The sequence below is a fragment of the Barbus barbus genome (assembly GCF_936440315.1).
Source record: "Barbus barbus genome assembly, chromosome: 10".
Classification (NCBI taxonomy): domain Eukaryota; kingdom Metazoa; phylum Chordata; class Actinopteri; order Cypriniformes; family Cyprinidae; genus Barbus; species Barbus barbus.
Window position 1 is genome coordinate 6,786,003 of NC_136738.1, and position 21,942 is coordinate 6,807,944.

The 21,942-nt window shown below is 35.8% G+C and overlaps 2 protein-coding genes across 2 annotated transcripts; both read right to left on the reverse strand.

Moving 5' to 3' along the window:
* Positions 1-86: 86 nt before the first annotated feature.
* On the reverse strand, positions 87-12,821 carry LOC306875845 (immunoglobulin superfamily member 2-like). Its single transcript, XM_079426591.1, has 9 exons — positions 12,697-12,821; positions 9,650-10,015; positions 8,922-9,338; positions 7,982-8,383; positions 7,391-7,774; positions 6,880-7,254; positions 5,842-6,225; positions 2,632-3,015; positions 87-1,948 (listed from the first exon to the last, which is right to left on the reverse strand). Exons 1-9 carry the CDS (start codon positions 12,800-12,802, stop codon positions 1,764-1,766), a joined length of 3,003 nt encoding a protein of 1,000 aa, XP_079282717.1. The 5' UTR covers positions 12,803-12,821; the 3' UTR covers positions 87-1,763.
* Positions 12,822-13,126: 305 nt separating this feature from the next.
* LOC306876554 (uncharacterized protein) lies at positions 13,127-21,770 on the reverse strand. Its single transcript, XM_079427837.1, has 10 exons — positions 21,510-21,770; positions 19,873-20,163; positions 19,185-19,430; positions 18,996-19,100; positions 18,831-18,869; positions 18,391-18,438; positions 17,707-18,207; positions 16,011-16,505; positions 15,602-15,796; positions 13,127-14,401 (listed from the first exon to the last, which is right to left on the reverse strand). The coding sequence occupies exons 1-10, from the start codon at positions 21,559-21,561 to the stop codon at positions 14,307-14,309; spliced, it is 2,067 nt and encodes a 688-aa protein (XP_079283963.1). The 5' UTR covers positions 21,562-21,770; the 3' UTR covers positions 13,127-14,306.
* Positions 21,771-21,942: the final 172 nt, after the last annotated feature.

The window sequence follows — 21,942 nt, forward strand, 5'->3', positions numbered from 1 at the left end:
TGTTTATCCAGTCACACTAAGCTCCACCCTAGCTGTTAAAGGGATAGTTCACTCAAAAATGAAAATTCTGTAATTACTTAACTTTAAATTGTTCCAAACCTGTATGACTTTATTTATTCTGTTGAACACAAAAGACAATATTTTGGAGAATATGTGTAACTAAACAGTTGATGGTCTCCACTGATACCTGTTGTCACTTATTACATTATGACTTTAAACATTACATTACATGAACAAACATTCATAAACACAAAGACAACAGAGCCAACGTCAAAGTTGGATGGAAAATTTATTTACAAAGTGTACAATTCTGCAAACGTATTTACATGGCGTACAAATCTGACACCAATAAAAGTCTAGGCCAGTGCTTCCCAAACCTGTCCTGGAGGCCCCCCACTCAGCACATTTTGTATGTATCCCTTATCTTGCAGTCTCTACTAACAAGCTGATGAGTTGAATCAGGTGTGTTAGATAAGGGAGACATACAAAATGCGCAGCGCTAGGGGTCTAGGCCCTTTATCAGTCACAGACTCAAATCTTTATGCGATATGGGAGAATTTCTAGAATTACGAACATTCAGCTACAGCTTTACGAACATCATTAATTTGTGGTAGCAGATCTCTCAAGTTATATTTCTAAAGCAAAGGCTCAAAAGTTATCACAAACATAAAAGCACATTTATGTACAGTTTTGAAGCAGAGTACAAAACCAAGTCACAAAACTAAAATTAGCATTACTGTGGTGTGTATATATGGATTACATGGTAAATGCAAAAATTATGTTTTTTTTTGTCTAATACACAAAAGTCCTTTAAAGACATAAGCTACTGTAACAGACCTTGTCAGGGTAGCACCATATTTAATTTTTTGACTAAAGACTTTAAGTAGACAAAGAAAGAAAATTGTATGTTGTATGTTGAAAATTGCATGTACTCTTTAACTTTGTAAAGACTGTAAGTCTATTCCTCACAGCTTCATTCATCAATATAAAATTCAATATGGTGTCTATCTACCCTGACTTAGGTCTATACAGGGGTTGGCAAGCTTTTTGTCAACGTTGAAATGCAATAATTCATGTTATCCTAGCATAACATTATCAGTCACAGACTTGCGTAATTGATTTGCAGACTGACAAATTAATAAAGCACTATTTAAAATATTTCTGAAGCAACTGTGAGACAATTTAAAAGCGTTTCAAACATTTCAATCCTAAAAGTAGTTTATTTACAGGCTTAAGATAGACTTTGAATAACAGATTTTGAATTTTCTCTCTTGATGTTGCAGTTCACCCATCACTGTGTGGAATTTTAAAGAAACTGAGCTGAAAAACTTCAATACTGATAGCATAACTTATTTTACTCTCAAAGCAAAGAGTAACAAATACAACAAAACTGTAAGCTGCCATCCACTCAGTGGTGCAGCACAACTGAAGAAAAGGTACTCGTGTGAAAACATAGGGCTAACTGCTATTTTGATCTGTGTTGCAGTTTCAGTGGTTTGTGATATGCAGTGGTTGCACACATATGTTATCAGAGCTGCTGTTTACAGGCACAGGTTAATTCTCATACATGAATAGTATTTACAGCTTCTAATATAGTAAAACAGGCAGTTAGGCTATGAATAATGATAAGCTGAAAGTCTGGGTTGTCATGCAGCTGTGAGGGGCTTTAAATGAAATACATTCATCTGTCTTGCTCATGTGTAATCATATAATTGATAAAAAAAGTAACTGCAATCTGATCATGAGCATTTTAAAACAACAATCTAATCGCAAGTAGGCACAAGAGTACGGCCATTTTTTTCAGCCCACATACAGTCTTTCTTCCTCTTCAGTTCAGATTTCTTCTTGTGGCCCTTTCTCAACAGCAATATTATGACCAATACAAGAAAACAAATCAGAGGAATAGCGATTGCCAATGTTATTCCCAATGGGCCTATCAGCTTTTCACCTGAGGAAACAAATCAAATGTTAGATTTGTGCTTTCTGTAAAGAAAAATATCTTTTATTATTATAAAATAACATTTTGTATATGCATTTGATTTGTGGTTGAATGTGCTGTAAGTTTTTTGTTTGTTTGTTTTTTATATCACACATGAATTATCTGTACATGAAAGATGAAACTAAAATAGACTAAAAAAATATTCAGGGAGCCCCTTAGACAAACCACCTAATCAGGAAATGATTATCTGTACTTTTTATGTATTTGGCCATTGAGTCAAGGCTTGGTTGGATTGATACAGCAGCATTGTGCATATATGTATATTATTTGGCCCAGTATGTATGTATATATTTTCTTGCAAGCTAAATAAAATAGCATTTTTTACTGGTGCAGGAAGGCTCCTAAAAGCATGAGATGGACATATTTAACCTAACCATAACTTACTCTTAAAATTAAAGAGACGTTGATATGAATTGTACACAGGCCCCTATGCCTAACCCAAGCCTGACCCAAAAATGAGCTCTAAACCTCACCCTAAAATCGGATTGTTTGTTAGGGATGTTGTTCCAGCAACATGTCCTACTTTGTGAAATTATGGTTACTGTGTGGTTGAAGGGATGTGAGCAGGCTAATTTAGTGACTAAAGCCTAGTGGAAATGATTAAAATTGTTAAAACGCTTAGAACGTCTTACCTTCTGTGTGAACATAGATGGAGAGCTCTCCAGATTTATCTGAAGCAAATTTCTTCCAGGTGTTAGCAGTTAGAAGCCACTCCTCAACCTGACAGTAGTATTGCCCCATATCAGTGGGGTTGATCTGTGGTACAGTCAATTTATAGTGTGTGGCAAGTGGTCGTCCAAACAGAAGATTTTTATTGCTAATTGCACTGTGTAAAGTACCGTCCCGCCTGGCAATGAACATGGTGACAGGTCCTTCTTCCTGAACCTTGAACCAGGTGACCTCAAAGACAGATTTATCACTGGATTGTGAGTCAATGACACAGTCGATGGTGAATGTAGCCTGATGATTGGTAATGTTGAATGTTCGGTTTTCCTTCTGAACATGCAGTTTAATTTCTGTTTAAATTAAACACAACATCAAAGGTCAAACAAGAAATCCACTTTTTCATCAAGGGGCAATATTTGCCCCTTAAATTGATTTTCAGGGACATTTTTGTATGCATCCCCTTTTCATGTAAATTCTTACATTTTTTTCAATAAATGCAATTAGATTAATAAGACACAGGGCTGTTACCAATCATATGATACCAGTTTCACCAAAACATCTTTGCAATGTAGAGGTGGCACAGTAGCTGCATCTGAATTAGTATTTAAATGTATTTACACAGACTGTTTAATGGAGCTCAGAGATATCATGAATTTAATGTTTTAAATATCAATTGAACATAGAAATACTAAATGAGGGGGAAATAATTATACTTTAAATATTAAACTAAAACCACCAGTAGGTTGTAGCAAGCCAATGATTCATTTAGTCAATGAAGCAATGGTTATCTTGTGTCTCTGTTTGAAACAATTTTTCTTGGATAAAGCAAAAACAGTCGATATTCACAATTTTGTGTCTAAAATGGACATCACTTAATATTAACATAAATCAGCCTTATTTGTAATGAACGGTGTTGGGCAGTAACACATTACTTAGTAATGCAGTACTGTAATTTGATTACTTTTTTAAGTAACGGAGTAATTTAACGCATTCTAATTTTCAAAATAGTAATTAAGAGTTTAGTTACAAGCCGATGTCTCTATACGTTACTGCCGTGCTACATTGCTGACAGAATGCAGTGTTTTATAATGACTAGACTGTAAAAAGGGTGTAGCACATGCACTGTTGAGTACAGTGCCAGTGGATTGGAGACCTGCACTCCCGCAATACCTGACGCAACAGTGCGGATCGGGACAAGATGGGTGAGTACTGGTGCGGGCAGGTAGAAACGTGTACGTGTGTACGTGATGTGGGAGAATAATATGATTCATTTTCAGAGTAACTTGCCCAACACTGGTAATGAATGAATGTATTTTTTTTAAATACCATTGAGTAAAGTAGAAAATATTAATGATCTTATAAGGAGGACAAATGAGCTAAAGGCTGTGCTGGTAGGCCAATATAGTATTTCAAAACTGGACACTCCATCCTACAACCAGACAGATGGCCACACTAATCAGGATCAAAAGTTAAGCCTGATTGGGCATGTTCCATTTGTTTCCACTGGCCCTCACAATCAAGTTGGTATTGCTTAAAGGAACACTCCACTTTTTTGGAAATAGGCTCATTTTACAACTCCCCTAGAGTTAAACAGTTGAGTTTTACCATTTTTGAATCCATTCAGCCGATCTCCGGGTTTGGCTTTAGCTTAGCTTAGCATAGATCATTGAATCGGATTAGACCATTAGCATGTGGTCATCAAAAATGACAAAAGAGTTTCGATAATTTTCCTATTTAAAGCCTGACTCTTCTGTAGTTACATTGTGTACTAAGATCGACAGAAAATGAAAAGTTGCGATTTTCTAGGCCAATATGGCTAGGAACTATACTCTCATTCCGGCATAATAATCAAGGAACTTTGCTGCCGTACCATGGGTGCAGCAGGCGCAATGATATTACGCAGCGCCTGAAAGTAGTCCCCAGCTAGGTAGTTAGTTATGATATAGGCACTTGTAGCTTCCATTATCAACAGAGGTGAAAGTAACGAATTACATTTACTCGCGTTAATGTAATTAAGTAGCTTTTTTGTGTACTTCTACTATTAAAAGTAATTTTTAAAATCTGTCATTTTGCTTTTACTTAAGTACATTTTGTTTTAAGTATTGTACTTTGCTACAATTTAAAACGCATTCATTACTGAGTAAAAAAAAAATTGCTCACCTAGCTGCTCAAACTAGCAGCTTATAAAATCTCGACATCATCACCCCTTCGCAAGCTTGTAGAGGTAAGGTAAATACTTGCATCATTGCATTGGTGGTTAAAATGAAGCTTTGGCAGTTTAGCAAAAGGTTTTGCACAAATTAGCCAAAAATACAGTGGTGCAGGGTGTCCAATATATATCATCTGTGATAATATCGTAATTGTTGTTTTAACGATGTGCGATTTGACATTCAGTATTTAGCCAAAAACCAAACAAAGCACTCCTACAGAGTGCCATGAAGGCTAGTAGATTAGACTAGTGTGCGCGCATTTAGAGTGCGTTCTTTCACTTAGGGTTATATACTGTGTAGGGCTGTGGCCCTCCAGGAACTGAATTTGACACCCTTGGCCTATCCCATTTTTGCATCCCTCCAACTTTTAAAAAGTAACGAAGCAATTTTTACTCTGAGTAAATTTTAAATGAGCTACTTTTTACTTGAGTAGATTTTTAGACTGGTACTTGTACTTAAGTAAAATTTAATTAATGTAATGGTACTTCTACTTGAATAAAATATTTCCGTACTCTTTCCACCTCTGATTATCACCTATATCAGATTTAATACAACCAGATGGAAAGTATCAGGTGTAGGTCTACAGAAGTCTAACCTGTGATTGTTGCTTGTTCTCTGTGTGTAGACAACTGTTATAAGAGTATGACAATATCCCAGATATCCCATTAACCGATTCTGGGCTATTAAATACCCATCTGAAACTATAGTGATTTGGATCCTCTTTTCCAACATCCAAAGAGCATGCAAGACTATTTCTAATAATTTGGCACATGTATTTTTAATCAGTTTGGAAGATTGTTCCTTTTCCTTCTCTTTGACACTGTTATATTTGTCATTGACCATTGATTAAAGAAAATCAAGGTTTAAAAAAGGAAAAAAAAAATCTGTATTTTAATAAAACATCTTTGTGTTCATCATATTGTGGTTAAATTAAAAGACCATTTCAGTGAAGTAAAATATTCTTACCTTTCTCTTTGACAACAAGCTCTGTCGAAACAGACATTTTCCTTAGGGAATACCAGTCACCAAGAGGATCCTGAAGCCACTCTTCTACCTCACAATGATATTGTTCACTGTCAGATGTTCTGACCTGTTGGAGAGTCAGCTGGAAGTTCTGTTTCTGTCTTATTTCCATACGGATCCTCTGGTCCATCTCTGGGCCAGCTGCAGGGCCAAACTTGACAACAGCATCTAGGTCCATATTTAAGAGCATCTGGGACCCAAACATCCATGTTATCGTGAAACGAGACGTATTTGTGGTTGTCCTCATGACTGAGCATTCAAGCTTAGCATCAGTGTTGACGGTGGTTTCCAGACGAGAGATGGGTGAGTACAGGCTCATCTTGCTGACTGAGAGAGAGAGAGAGACAGAGGAATAAACTAGTTATCTAAATGCTTTATAAAAAATATATATATTTCCAATATTTTGCACAGTATGTGCAAAGAGAACATATGCAGATTTTAGTGTTTAGAATCTCTTTTGTAGTAGTAGTCTATAGGTATGTATGTTAGCATTGTGTGTGTCACATTAATGCTCATTTGTATTTCTGTTTGTAGTGGCTTGTTACACATGGTTTAGTTTCCAATTACGTTGTCATTTTGATAGACCTGGTATCAATTTTCAAAATCACAATTTTCTCTCATGTGTACAAAATGTCAAAATTTCGCACACTTTCTCATTTTTTATCACTGTTTTTATAGCATTTTATATCAATAGTAAAGTCTCTAGAACTGTATTTACTTACTGTGTATTTACTAATAACAGTAATAACAGTGAATTATGCATTATTAAGTGATTATAACACTATATCAAACCCTAAACATAGCCTATAGTAAATTCATGTTGTTAATTAGTATTACACAGTACTTATCTGTGTAATTATATGTAACAAGGACACGTACGAATAAAATAAAATGTGAACAGGTTGGGATAGTATGTCAAAATACTTGAAGTTGAATGTCTCTTTTCAACTTAATACACTTTGAATAAAAGACTGTATTTACCAGGTTTTTTTACAGTCACAGCTAACAGGTTGGAGTTCTTCAAGGCTTTCTGTACATCCTTTTGATAGGCATCAACTTGACACTGGTACTGTCCTTGTTGTTGCTTGCTGACTCTCGGCACCATGAGACTGAAAATAGTGTCTGTCGGCAATGCCTGAATGGAAAGCTGATAGTTTCTCTGATCTGCTCTCCAGGCGATTTCTCCAGTGTGGCGTATGGACAAAATATTTGTTTGAACAGTTGAATTGTGGGGCTGAAACATCCAGCGTACAGCCAAAGACACTTTAGGCCCTCTGACTGTGCATAGCAGTACTACTGGAGAATCTATAGGCACATTTGTTGTACGACTTTTCAGGGTAACCTTCATTTGAGATTCTGAAAAGAAACATCTGCAGTGATTATTTAAATGCTAATATCAGTAACAGTGCAAATTACAAAGAATTTTTGGCTGAATGTTTTGACAATTTTCTCTGTTACTGAGAATAATGTGTGATTTATATAGTAATCTTACCAACAGAATTAACTATTATGGCTTTTTGCTGAGATTGAGTGTTGGCTTTCTTCATCTCGCCATTGCTCTGTACTGTCCATTCAGACACAATGCACTTATATTCGCCGCTGTCAGATGTTGCAGATGCACCAATCTCTAGAATAAAGTTTCCAGCTGGAGAATGAAGTGTTTGAACATTTCTGCTCTGATATCTTGCCCCAACATCTTTCATCACTCCCTCATTGGTCAGACTAATGACGTCACTGAAGGAAACCCCTGAGTCTTTCTTGTGTTGCCATGACACGGATAAAGGACCTTTGAATCCTGACACTGAGCAGGTGACCCGTAGTGAATCTCCCTCAGTTACTGCATCCTGCAACACCATGACCACCGCCAGATCACTCTCTGACCAGACAGGCAGAAAGAAAAAAAGACAATGTCAGTGTCTCAATGCAAGCATTTTTGTCGTGAAAACTGTGACTAGATTATTGACAGCAAAGAATGCAAACCAATGCCTATTATTTCAAGGCAAGCATCACTGTTATTGTCACTCATAACTTTAAACAAACAGAACAATGTCTGTATAGGAGGAAAAATTGTATTGTTAATTACCTTTAGCCGTGATGCTCACAGTTTCTGGACTGGATATTTGTTTTTGTATTTTTTTGAAGGTGCCATCTTCATTCATGTTTTCCCGCCATACTTCACACTGGTATTGGCCCTGGTCCTCAGCCCGAGCTGAACGGATGGTCAGCAGGTAGTCCATCTGACTGGTTTTCACTACTCTCATCTCTGCTGCATTCTCTCTCTCTTTGTAGCTGTCAAACATAGTGAGCATCCCAGAAGATCCAATCTGGGCCACTTTCTGCTGGTTCTTCAGCCAAGTCACCGAGAAGAAATTACCAGGACGGTTCTGTGCATTCACATTGCAGTGGATGTCCAATGCATCTCCCTCCTGTAGTGGCCCCTTTGAAGCCTTCAGATAAACACTGAATGAATCTACATCAGGGACCACTTTTGAGACACAGGAAAGAGCATGAGATCAAGCAGGTTCTCTTAAACAATTTCCTGTGTATGACTGTACTCATACACACTCAGGCATTACACCAGGTTCTGACCTACATAGTTACATATGAGATCTGTTGTACATTACTATGCTACAAATATATCTGTCATTTGGCAAAAGCTAGAAATCATAGGCAGGCTGTGTGACCTGCCTTCATCCTCAAAATCATTCACAAACTACTCTAGGTAATAGAAAATATGACACAGAATGCATTAACACAAGGGTTGAATAATTGTTTTTTTTTTTGTTTGTTTGTTTTTTCTGCTGTGAGTTATTGACTGAAAAGAGCATGAAACTATTACAATTTAAGAGATACTTATAAAAGTGGGTAGATAAATGGGACTAAATATCAACAATTGACTGCAAGGATATTGTTGTTACTTTCGTACATTAAACTTTGTTTTTCCACTACAGGTGTAAAATCTGTTTCCTTGAGTAAAAATCAGTTGAGAACCTCTGGTTTAAATGACAAAATATGAATCTCACCAATTCGTTTAATCTCCACATTGCATGCTGTGGTGGATTTGTGGGCAATCTGTGTCCAGGCACGGTCTGGGTCTTGGATCCATTCAATGGCTTTGCAGAAGAACTTCCCCTGGTCTGACTGCTGCACTTGAGGCATCTTCAGTCTGTAGGTTGTGTCCTCCACCTTATCCATGCTGATAAGACCAGCATGATAGCGATCCTCAAATCCAGCTCCTGGTTTTACAGTCAGATCTTTGTCCAGAGTAATGATTGGCCGGGGGTTTTCATCCTCTTCACCATGGAGAAACCAGGTGACTGACAGATGAGTATGTTGAAAAGTCTGGCTGGAGACTTGGCACTCAAGCTGAAGAGGATCACCTTCAGACAAGCTCTGAGAGGGAGAGCCAGAGTATGATGCCTCCAGAGTGTCTGCAATCACTGTGGATAAAACAGTCAGTTTGTTTCCTTTTTTGTCATTGAAAATGTTTTAACAAAGTAAAAACAAAAGTGATTGACCTATATGCATTTTTCAACGCAAATACTAACACCTAGAGAACTGATATCAGCTGATATTAAATCAGTGACTGATGAATGATACAGTAGTGTTTAATATAAATATAGCTTAAAGCCGATCACCTTCTTTTGGGATACATGGGAATGTTAACGGATGTTAAATGATGGATTTCTCTTTCAATAATCTCAAAATGCCAAATCATCTCATTAATACTCAAAATAAATAAATATCTTACCATTAAGCTTTGTTTCATCATCATAATCTCCGTAATATGCACCACCTGTGTGTAGGGTCTCACAGAGCAAATCACCTGCATCATTCTCCTCCAAATTTGTAATCCTCAAGAGAACTGAAGATCCTGACAGCCTTTGAATCTCAATCTCTTTACTTCTTACTCTACCGGAGAACATTCCGTAGGCAAAGTCTGGGTCACTGGTACTGATCATATTTATACTGTTTGGTTTCTTGACAATGAATTGAAAATCCCGGTTAGTTGGGCCTGTAAACCCTGTAACATTACAGGATATGGAGATGGGATATCCTTTCACTCTATACAGAGGACCTTTCTGTATCTGGACCTCAATCTGACCACTGCACAGATCTGTGTGGAGAGAGACAAGACAGGCAAATAAACATATTTTCTCACCCTAATGTTCCAAACACATATGACTTAAGTTCATTTTTTTAATTCACACTTCTCTTGTCCATACAATAAAGTGAATGGCAACTGGAGACAAGGACCTCCAAAAGATATGACTCCTGCACTATATATTCCAAGTATTCTGAAGCCAAATGATATTTGTGACAGTATTAGTTCCTTCTTGTCTTGTCATTACAGAGCAAGGTTGAATATGTGGAAGTGCAAATAAGATTTAATCAGCAAAGTGAATTTTTAGTTAATAACCCTTAAATGTCACAAAGCTTCAAAAGCTATATTTCACAAGTCGTAAAACCACTTGTATGTAACATTTATGGTATTATATAGTCATTTTTGAAGCCTTATACAGTTGTGATCGTACCATTCACATTCATTGTATGGAAAAGTTAAGCTTGAATGTTTGCTAGCCTTTTGCATTTCACATTGGATTGGAGTCAACATGAGGGTGAGAAAAGTACATATTGTCACAAAACTTATATATCATTAGAGAAGAGATGTTATTGTTATTCATCCTAGTATATTATTATATTTAAACTATGACAATGTAAATAAATGCAACTAATTTTTGTGTGACCGTTGCAAAGATACAACTTTAATTTCATGTCACAAAACTCTGACAGAAATTCACGCCACTGCTATAATTTGATTGGTTATCAAGGCACATGTGATCCATGTTTGTCATTTTCTCCAATGGTGGAACCACTGAGGTTTGTGTGTACACATAAGATGATCATTGTTGCATTCCAATTTGCATAATATTTGTTATAAATAGTATTCAAAATTAGAATTAGTGCGTCCCAAATCGTAGTATGTTAAAATGAGTATAACAAACGTTCATGAATGTTCTAATATTTCTGGTGGAAATTCAAAATGCACACTCTAACAGATAAAATTATCCACAAGAACTGTAACTGAGATCTACAAACATGGAGAGGGGGGAAAAAGCAGTTATAGACCAACAGTTAAGTAGAACGGATTAGATAAACATAATAATTAATGAGTAATTCATAATTGATATCAAACTTGCTGATATTTGGCCATTAGCTTCTAAATGCATCATTATGCAAAAACATGAGTTCTCCACATGAAGACCCACGACTAGCAGATCAAAAGTCAGTAGTATGCAGCTTTTTTCACACAAATAGTACATAATTTTAGGGCACAGTATAAGTAGGTGAATGGACTCTTCTTTACATAGGTTTCTCAGAAGCAGAAGTGTCATAGCTGGGTAAACTTCTATAGTGGTGAATGGGAACTACAAATGTGTATGTGTGTGCAAACTGCATTCCCATTTGCACCAGAAGCTAAAGAAAAAGAACAAGAAGAAGAAGAAAAACACAACCATATTTCTATGACTTTCAAAAAGAGAGAGAAAAAATCAAGAGATGTATTACTGCGGCCAGAAGAGAGAATTTGCCATTTTTATAAACACCCACAAAACAGTTTTAACTAGTTTTCTGAAATGCAATGCCAAGGTAAAACTATAACACAAAGTACAGTATTATAAATTAATTATATAAAAAATTGGTTAATTTATTTTACAGTGTTCTTGTTACACATAACATGTTCTTGCTATAGTAATAACACTAAAATTGAATAACTGCATTTAATAAACCTAAACCAAACCCTAATCTTAACCATAACCATATAGTGAATATATATTGTTAATTAATAATACTAAGCACTTCAATGCACAGTTACACTGTAACAAGAACACCATGTTTAATTACAGTCTGTAAAAAGGGAAGCTGCACATGTCTGATAAGGATATATGACAAACCAAATGTACTAACAATTAAATAGAGAGATATTAGTATTTTAGTAGCTAGTACTAAGTACTATAGTAGTAGTATTGGTACAGTCATATTTGAAGTCTTCGTTTTATAGTGCAGGCTAGTGTTGCTATAACTATTGTTAGAGAGACAGTACCCATTCATAAAGTAGGCTATTAATATACCATTTATGTACTATTATGAACACTTTAGGCACTAATAGGCCTATGTATCTTTAATACAAAGGAGTACATTTTGAAAGGGTACCGCCCCAGTGACAGCTCTTGTACCTTTTTGAGAGTGTAACGTTAGTCTATAATAAACTGGCAAGATTTTATGATTTTTTTCCCCCCAACTCAAATGAGTATTTCACGCCCAGGTAATTATTTATTTGGTGAAAGCCGTCTTGTTTCACTTGTTCGTTTGTATGCCTCACCGGAAGCGCCGCGTCGAGATCTGAACTGACCCTGTCCGGGTTTATGCTGCCGTAACAAACATTTTACGTTCTTAGGAGATTATGCTTAACGTAAACACTTAATGGCAGTTAATATTGCTTCGCTAATATCGTTTAACTTTTATGGTATCATTTTGTCAGTTTTGGAGTCGTTCACTGAAAATCGTTCAGTTTATTAATATTTTGCACTTCGCATTGGGTTTGATTGGGCCAACATGAGGACACAGTTTAAACAGTTTTAATTTTGGGGTGAGTTACCATTTAAAGTAGAACTTTACGTCTTCAATGACAGAAAGAGAACACAATAGCCTACCTACATACATGCTCTTAAATTAAGAGAAAAAGGTCAGTTCGGACGTTATATTTGTAATCTTTAATAAAATTGTGTTCAGTCTTACCTAATTGCAGGAGTCCTGTGAGATACAGCAGCAGTGGCAGGTGCCACATTCGGCTCCAAAAGACCACCATCCTTAAACTGACTGATCCTTCCGCTTTCTCCCTCATCTCTGCAGCTATACAGGTTTCAACAGGAGCACCTAAACCTGATTATGTTCTTTGACGGAAGTGATTGTGACACACAACGAGCCTCTTTCACGTCTGTCAAAAATGTAATTGTAAGTTCTGTAACTGAAGAGATAGTCCAATTTCTCAGTTACATAAATTAAACTAATAAATATATATATTATTATTATTTTGAATATTATCCTGAACCCATGAAAACACTTTAAAAGAGATGTCACCCACAAATTGTCATCATTTACTCATCTCTGCATCCTTCCAAACCTGTATGACTTCCTTTACTGTGGGACACAAAATAAAATATTTTTTAAAAATGCTGGAAACATTTATTTTGTTAAATTTGTGGTATGTAATTTTTTTTTTAAGAAGTTCACACACACACACACACACACACAAATTAAATTCTGGGTTTAATAAATGAAGACATTATTAAGCTAAATAAATCATGACTAATAATTAGCTAAATATATACAATCCATTGGTATATACAACTTTTACAACAGTTTTAGCATCAAAATATATTTAAAAAATATTTTCACACAAGGTGTCTTCATCATTTCTTCAGCATCCTCTCCTATTCTTTTTGTTGGCCGTGTAGTTTTCATTTCAACGTGGCACTGGCTCTGTTCCAAAACTTAGTGAGCTACCTACCTGTCTGTTGCCTACATAATCACATTGTTGTGGCAGATGGACCAAAAGTGACTGTCAATATTGTTTATGTCCGCTGAATTCTTTTACTGGCGAACAGTCCACACCAATCCATTGTCCATCTGTCTGAAGTAGACCTATAGTGGCCATTCACAAATTATGTGTTTTATGTTCAATCTCCCCTATTTCTAATAGTTGGTTTGTATACATATGCAGACAGACGGCTTTAAAGAAATGTCATGGAAAGTGTTATATATACACAAGGGCATAATGCTATGCTGCATATTTACATACAAAAATCATGTAAATTTTCTTAATGTGGTACAATCAATTATATAAAATGAATTGTACTACATTAATAAACTGACTGACTATTTTTTATGCTAAAGTATCTGAATATTACTTCCCCGCACCTTGTCCAAGCACACTCTTCACCATTCTTTTCCAGCCTCGAGTGTTTTGTGTCTCTTAACTGACACTACTACCTTCACGTGGCTCTAGTTGACAGATTTTTTCTTCCTCTTTTACAGCTGATAATACTGAGCCCCATTTCGCCTTTCTAGCTATAAACTTTATCACATTCTGTACAGCACTATTTATCCAAATGCTGTTCTCTGATTTATGATCTTCCTTCATTGCATGTTTTGAGAAGCTGTTGGTCTCCGTTTCTGCTTTCTTGTCCTCTGGCACAGATATGTCATTGTTTGTGTTGTCTGGATCGCCGTTCTGTATGTCACAATCTTTTAAAAGATTATTTGTTGTCTCTTTAATTTCTGGACCATCCATTTTCTCCTTCTTGCCTAGTTCAGACTCACTGCTCTTGTCTGTCTTTTCACCATCATCATATTCCTCGAGGGAAGCATGCAGCTTGTTTAGTTTCTAATTCCATAGTCAGGTTTGAAGATGGGACACTGATGTCTGGGTTAGACGGTGAATCTATAACAAAAAAAATAAACAAGATAAAAAACCTCATCTACTAATTCAAAATACTAATAAATAAAAATATCAAGCTTCTGAATATGAAGAAAAGGCATAAACTAACCAACAGGATAACTGGGAGCTTCACTATGCAAAGGTGGATTACAAGGTTCATATATATATATATATATATATATAGACACATATCAGATCAGGGACCGTATTCACAAAACATTGTATCTTACCACTAAGAGTTCTCCTAAATATCAAGTTTTTAGCTAAGAGTTTTCTCTTAAAACCTATTCACAAAGCTGCAGAGACAAACTTTTACTAAGCAATAGAGAGAAGTCTTAAGCTAAGAGTAAGGGCGGGGTTGACCTCATTGCTATGGATGATGTCAGCATGCTTACTAACTATGCACACAGTGATTGGCTGATAGGGGCAGGCTCTGTTAGAGATTTACACACAGAAATATTGTGTGTTGCCATATTCAAATAAAGGTTTAAAAATAAAAATGTTAATTGCCACATTCAAATAAATATTTTAAAATGCAGGCTAAGAGTCACTAATTAAACATGTACATGTTCAGCTAATTATCAGCCTCTTACATGTATGTTGTAAACAATTAGTGAATATGCATATAAACAGCCTTTTAATTAACAGAGTGGAATAATCATGGCTGATAGTAAGACATGCAAACGTAAAAGAAACCCAAACTGGACGCAAGAAGAGCTGTTACTTCTTGCCGAGCTGCTTAATGAAACCAAAGATATAGGCTAATCAAAGAAAAATTGTCCCTGACGTGTTCTACAACAGTCATAATACTCCCACGATTAAGGTGATTTACCTTTTTAAAAGCTCATTGTCGTCAAATGTTTCTAAAATGTTTATATTCCAAGGCAGCTTGCCGGCAACAGCCATTTTAGGAGAGTTTGTCTTAGTCACTTAGGAGTCCTCTCCACTACTCCTAACGTTTCACGGATTTAGGAGCTAGTTTTAGCGCTAAAATGCTTTGTGGAATAATTTTACAGCAAAAATTTAGGAGTCCTAAATTTAGGATTGACATGCCCATTACTTTTAAGATTTTCTCCTAAATCGGCGAGTTATGAGCTCCTTTTAGCCTTAAGATGTTTTGTGAATACAGGCCCAGATATTTTTTTCTGCAGTGATATCTCGAAAAGGTTTTGTTTCTCTGTATAAAAATAATCTGTATTTTACCTGTGTGTAGTCTACCTGTCCCCTCATCGTTTTCCTTTTCAGTTTTCTCTTCCTCCTTTTCCTCTTCTGACCTCTGGTTATCCTCATTAACAGATGTACATAGGCTCTTGTTCTGCGGCTCTGTTGACTGGTCACCATTTTCATTTTGGCTGCTCTTCTCATTTTTATGTAGTTCTTCTACATTTCCTGTGTCCACTGTAAAAAAAGTAAAGTGTAATCAGGATCTAATGAATAGTTTAAAGAGGATGTAATAAGGATGTTTGAATTAAGCTAAAGTATATAATGATAAATTATATAACTTTAGTTTTGTAGAAATAGAAAAATCAAGCAAAGAAATAGAAATTTTCAAAAAAATCCAAAGTGAGTACAAACTCTTATCCCACCATTTTCCAGACAAGCTGTATTTTACCTGCGTTCAGGTTGTCTCTCTCTTCGTTTTCCCCTTCCTGCTCCTTTTTCTCTTCAGGTGTCTGGTCTTCCTTATTTGTATCTGCATCTTTATCGTCCTGCTCTCCTGGTGTCTCAATCTGTTCAGGTGACGACTCTTCATGTTCACTTTCATTTTTCAGTATCTGACTTTTCTCCATTTCCTCTTGGGTTTGTAAGGATTTCTGGCTCTCTTCTTCTGTGGCGGTTTCATCAGCGTTGCTGTTAGTATTTTCTTCTTCATCTGCATTTTCACAGTTTTTCTCATTTTTGTATAGTTCTCCTTCATTTATATTTCCTGTGTCGTCTTTGTTATTTTCTGTTATAGCAGATTGGAGACTATCCTTCAAAAGTTTTTGTCCTTCATGAGTTTCACCTGCATTCTCCAATTCACTGTCCTGATCCCATTTTTTATCAGCAATGGATTCTTTTTGAGCAGTAAGTCTGATCCGGCAAGGGAGTGTGACTTCAGATGAACCTAAAACAAAGCACTCAGAGACCTTAACAACAGAGTCAAGTGTCAACCCGCGAAAGTCTTTCATTCTCAGTAAGAGCTGAGAGTTTTTAGTGATATGCAGCAACATGAGCAACAAATGTGAGCCTCCATTGGTACATTTCTCAACAGGTTATTGCATTCACCTACATTAATAGAATTTTTTTTTAATATATAATACATATATATATTTCATTATATAAATGCTCATGCTCTATTAACTCTCTATTTGAGCGTTTAGAACACTCACTGTACAGCTGTGCTTATAAATCAAAAGTACTGTCAGGAATTGGACACTTGTTGCAAAGTCCTGTCTATTTAAAGGCTCATCCAATCCTCAGACTACCATGCAAATTATACAGTATGCAAATATCGTTTGGTGAATCCCAGCTTCCAGGTGGAACCAAAAATGAAGTGCTTAGAGCCTTAGATGTTTGCCCCTTTGAAATCAATGGCTTAGCTATCTCCTTAAACCTCAAATGAAGCAGATCACAAACAACACTTAATGTGGTATAACTTACATTTACAAAAATATAGAAATGCAAAGACTATTTGTGACCCTGGCTGTGAAAACCCAGCTAAGTCATTTTGTGATTTACTGTTTTCTACATAAAATTATCCTTCATGAGGTAAAAAAAAAAAAAAAAAAACATTCTGTGAAAATGTAACCTTGATATCTTTAATATTGACTGAGTAAGGCCATGTCAAAGATTGAAATCATAGTGAAATTAATGGTTGAAATCAAACTTTGATGCTTGTTATCTCATAATTAGATTTTGAGACTTTAGCCTGGATTTCACAGACAGGGTCACATTTAATGTATAGAGGGATATATATATATATATATATATATATATACACACAATGACAAAATACATTTCTGATCAATTTTTTTAAAGAAGCCAGAATCTCTGCAACAACAAGCAACTGCTAACTAGAGATTCTAAAAGAAAAAAAGCTTACTAAAAGAACTGCTATTTCTGTTTTTATAAGACTATTTGAAATGATTTTAATAAGGATGTTTGAATTAAGCTAAAGTATAAAATGCAAATTTATAACTATTATATAACTTTAGTTTTGTACAAATAGAAAAATCAAGCAAATAAGAAATAGAAATTTTCAAAAAAAAAATCCAAAGTGAGTACAAACTCTTATCCCACCATTTTCCAGACAAGCTGTATTTTACCTGCGTTCAGGTTGTCTCTCTCTTCGTTTTCCCCTTCCTGTTCCTTTTTCTCTTCGGGTGTCTGGTCTTCCTTATTAGTATCTGCATCTTTATCGTCCTGCTCTCCTGGTGTCTCAATCTGCTCCTCAAGTGCATCGTAAAAAGTATCGTCGCTCTCATTTTTCAGTATCTGACTTTTCTCCATTTCCTCTTGGGTTTGTAAGGATTTCTGTCTCTCTTCTTCTGTGTCTGTTTCATCAACTTTGTTGTTAGTATTTTCTTCTTCATCTGCATTTTTGCTGTTTTTCTCATTTTTGTATAGTTCTCCTTCATTTGTATTTCCTGTGTCATCTTTGTTATTTTCTGTTATAGCAGATTGCGGAGTTTCCTTCAAAGGTTTTTGTACTTCATGAGTTTCACCTGCATTCTCCAATTCACTGTCCTGATCCCATTTTTTATCAGCAATGGATTCTTTTTGAGCAGTAAGTCTGATCCGGCAAGGAAGTGTGGCTTCAGATGAACCTAAAACAAAGCACTCAGAGACCTTAACAACAGAGTCAAGTGTCAACCTTGAAAGTCTTTCATTCTCAATAAGAGCTGAGAGTTTTTAGTGATATTCAGCAACATGAGCAACAAAAGTGATGTCAGCATGTCTAATTACATTGATATTACTAATAATGGCAAAAATAGTAAATCATTTGTTACCTGGCATAGCCTCCATTGGTACATTTCTCAACAGGTAATTGCATTCACCTACATTAATAGAAAACATTTTTTATATATAATACAATTAATATATATATATAAAGCTTTCATTATATAAATGCTCAAGCTCTATTAACTCTCTATTTGAGTGTTTAAAACACTAACTGTACAGCTGTGCTTATAAATCAAAAGTACTGTCAGGAATTGGTCGCTTGTTGCAAAGTCCTGTCTATTTAAATAACTCATCCAATCCTCAAATAATAAGACAGGCTACCATGCAAATTATACAGTATGCAAATATCATTTAGTGAATTTCTTACAGATGACTGAATTAAGCTAAAGTACATAAAAAATATATATACACATATATAACTTTAGTTTCGTAGAAATAGAAAATCAAGCAAAACAGAAATAGCAATTTTCAAAAATTCTTATCTTACCATTTTCAAGGTCCACTGTTTTCAGTCCAGACTTCCCTACTTTTCGTGCATATACATGACAAAGAAGAAAATTGTTAATCTATGTAATTTAATCTTTGTGAGACATTGGTGTTCATTAAAGATGCATTTTGAAGGTGATATGTTGAATTTTTTCATGGCACTTACACTTTTTTTTTTTACGTCTATAGAGGTATAATGCCAGCACAAGCAGAATAATGAGAAGCACTATAACTATTAAGACTGGAACAAGCACAGCAAGGCTTTCTCCACCTGCAAACAAAACCATTAAAAAACAGCTTAAAGCATCTACCATCAAAGTCTCAAGGTATTGTGTTGAATGATTTACTAGCACACCTGTGTGGCAGTCTTGCAGAGTAAAGTCGGTGGTCCTGCTTCCAGCTTTATTCTTCACAGTGCAGGTATAGACTGAGTTACGGTCTTCTTCCTGCTCCTTAACAAGAAGTGTTGGTCCTGACTGTTTTATATCAGGTCCACTCCAATCATAGCTCAGCTGAGTCTGGGATTCCACTGAACAGGACAGTTTTTTTAAATTTGAAGTCTCATCCATTTCACAGGTCACCTGAGGCTCCGGCAGAGCATCTAGGACACAGAAGCAGGCAGGTATTTAGTGATAATCAGCAGTTATTTTTCTCATTTTGAGATTGTCAATCTTTGAGATTGCCAACCTTTTCAGTGACTAATGCACTTTCTGTGTTTTAAACAATGTAATGTGTAAACTGAAATTGAAATAAATACATCTGATTTACTCAATTCTCATTTCATACCACTTTATATAGCCACTGAAAAACCCATATCAGTTGACAATTAGATGCAACACCTAAACTTTATGAATGCCACCATACAGAAAGTGAATCCTGTTCATGTCTTCTCCAATTTGTACTGAAAATTATTTCTACACAGAATTTAGGAATTCAAACAATTCCTGATATATAAAGTAAGTGGTCTATTCACAATAATCCATGGTAGGAGTCTACTAGGGACTAATCTGCACATAATCATCTGAGATATATAGATATCTTACCCAAAACTGTCAAATTATGACTGGAGATTTGAGCCTTCCTATTGATCCAAATTTCAGACTGATATTTGCCACTGTCTTGGCTGTTTAGTTTTCTTATTATGAGCTGTCCTGTTTCAAAATCAATATCTACACGGTCTTTAAATGAGCCATATGTTGCCACCTCACTCCCATCATATTCCAGAACCTTGTTGCCATTATGTGTCCACAGGATTTCCTCAGGATTTCCACGGATGCTTGGAGTAAGTGTGATCTTGTTTCCACTTTCGCCATAGTCATCACAAAAAACTAAATCTAAAGGAGATGAAAAAAAAATCCAATTAGTGAAACAACTTCTTACACCCTGTGGGGGAATCTCAGAAAAACATATCCAGGATATATATCACAAAAGATAAATACAATACTTCGTATTATGCTGAAAGATTATCAAGCGTGTTTAATAATCAATAGCAACATACACTTGGACATAGTAATGTGTTACTATTGAGTGACACTGATTGTCATTAATGTAATAAAGCAATCTCTTATAAATGTATAACAGTAAAGGTATCGTAATACAATACAATAATTGGTCAAATTAAACTGAATAATAACAAGGAACACACACACCCAATAGTTACTCCAGTTGCAAATAATCCAGCCGTGCATTAAAGTGTTTTTTTTTTACTTAATATTGAAGTTAATATTCGTAATGGCATTTGATCTTCGTTTTGCAAAACATAGGCAAATTACTTATTTAATTATTTTCATTTTGGGGTGAAGTATGACCTGGACATATTTTCAGTTTGTTTCAACAAGTTGCTGTCACGGAACACTAAGAGAGCACCGTGGAAAAGACAAGGTCTGGGTCCAAATGCAGGTAAGGATATAGTTTAATAAACCAAAAGGCCAACAAGGCAAAAAACAAAACAGTTTAAGGAATGGAATACACAAATTGGGAACAGAGTGCATGTATCCCCAGAGATGAACATTAACGACAACAAATAATTAAGCCAGGTAGAGTGGTGAGTGAGAGGAGAATATATAGTCTGTGACAATGGGGAACAGCTGAGGGTGTAATAATGAGTGTCAGGTGAATGGAATCTGGAGAATTTAGTCCGGGAGGACGGGAGATGGCGACCTCTTGTGGTGAGAGGGAGAAGCGCAGGACTCGGACTCGTGACAGTTGCCACCCCCACCCTGTGATTTTTTTTATTATTATTTTGGCTCACAACATAATATTGTCAACAAACAACAAATCAGTTTTTTTTTAAGAAATCTATAATATTATCAATGGTTTTATGCTTTATGTGTCAAAAGTTCACAGAGCAACTTCAGTATTCAGTGAAAGTCCCGAATTCAAAGAGAAAATGCAGCAAAGTTAATACACGTTCAATTTTTAATCTTGTTACTCTGGCTTCAATAATGCCTTAATGTTGCTCTATTATCTAAAATAACTCTAAACCAATTTTTTATTTTAATGTTTTTTTAACTAGGCCTACGACTTAAAGACTAAATAAATATTTCCGTGATTTCGTTTTGACAAAACCAGAGAAGTATCTGTTTCCCACACAGTCCATTAACCCTGGCTGAAATATGCCTTTCCTTGTATTACGAGTTACTTCACCTCCGCTCCATGTTTAAGAAGATTTCGGACTTACCTTGAGACAAAAAGAAACATGTAACGTAAACCAAAACCTTCATAACAGCCATCTTCACTCGAGAGTTTTTTTCTGTGAGAGAGGAGATAGGCTACTTAATGGCGATTTGAAAGATAAAACACATTTGCGTCCTGAATCTCGACAGTCGAGGCTAAAAATCAGGACTATTAAACATTAAAAGGTTGTCGCAGTGAGAAAAGAAAGTAAAAAATCCCCTACGAAAGGTAGGCTGTCGAGGGACCTTTGAAACTGGGCGGAGTTAGAAGGTGAACGCACCTTTATAATCAGGCTGCTGTTCCTGCCGGTGTGCAATGGTTCTTCTGCGACTAGGAAATAGGCCTATCACACACACACACACACACACACACAAACATTATTAGCGAATAACAAATATGTCAGATTGAGAACCTGCTGGTTGTTGGCGGTGATTTGA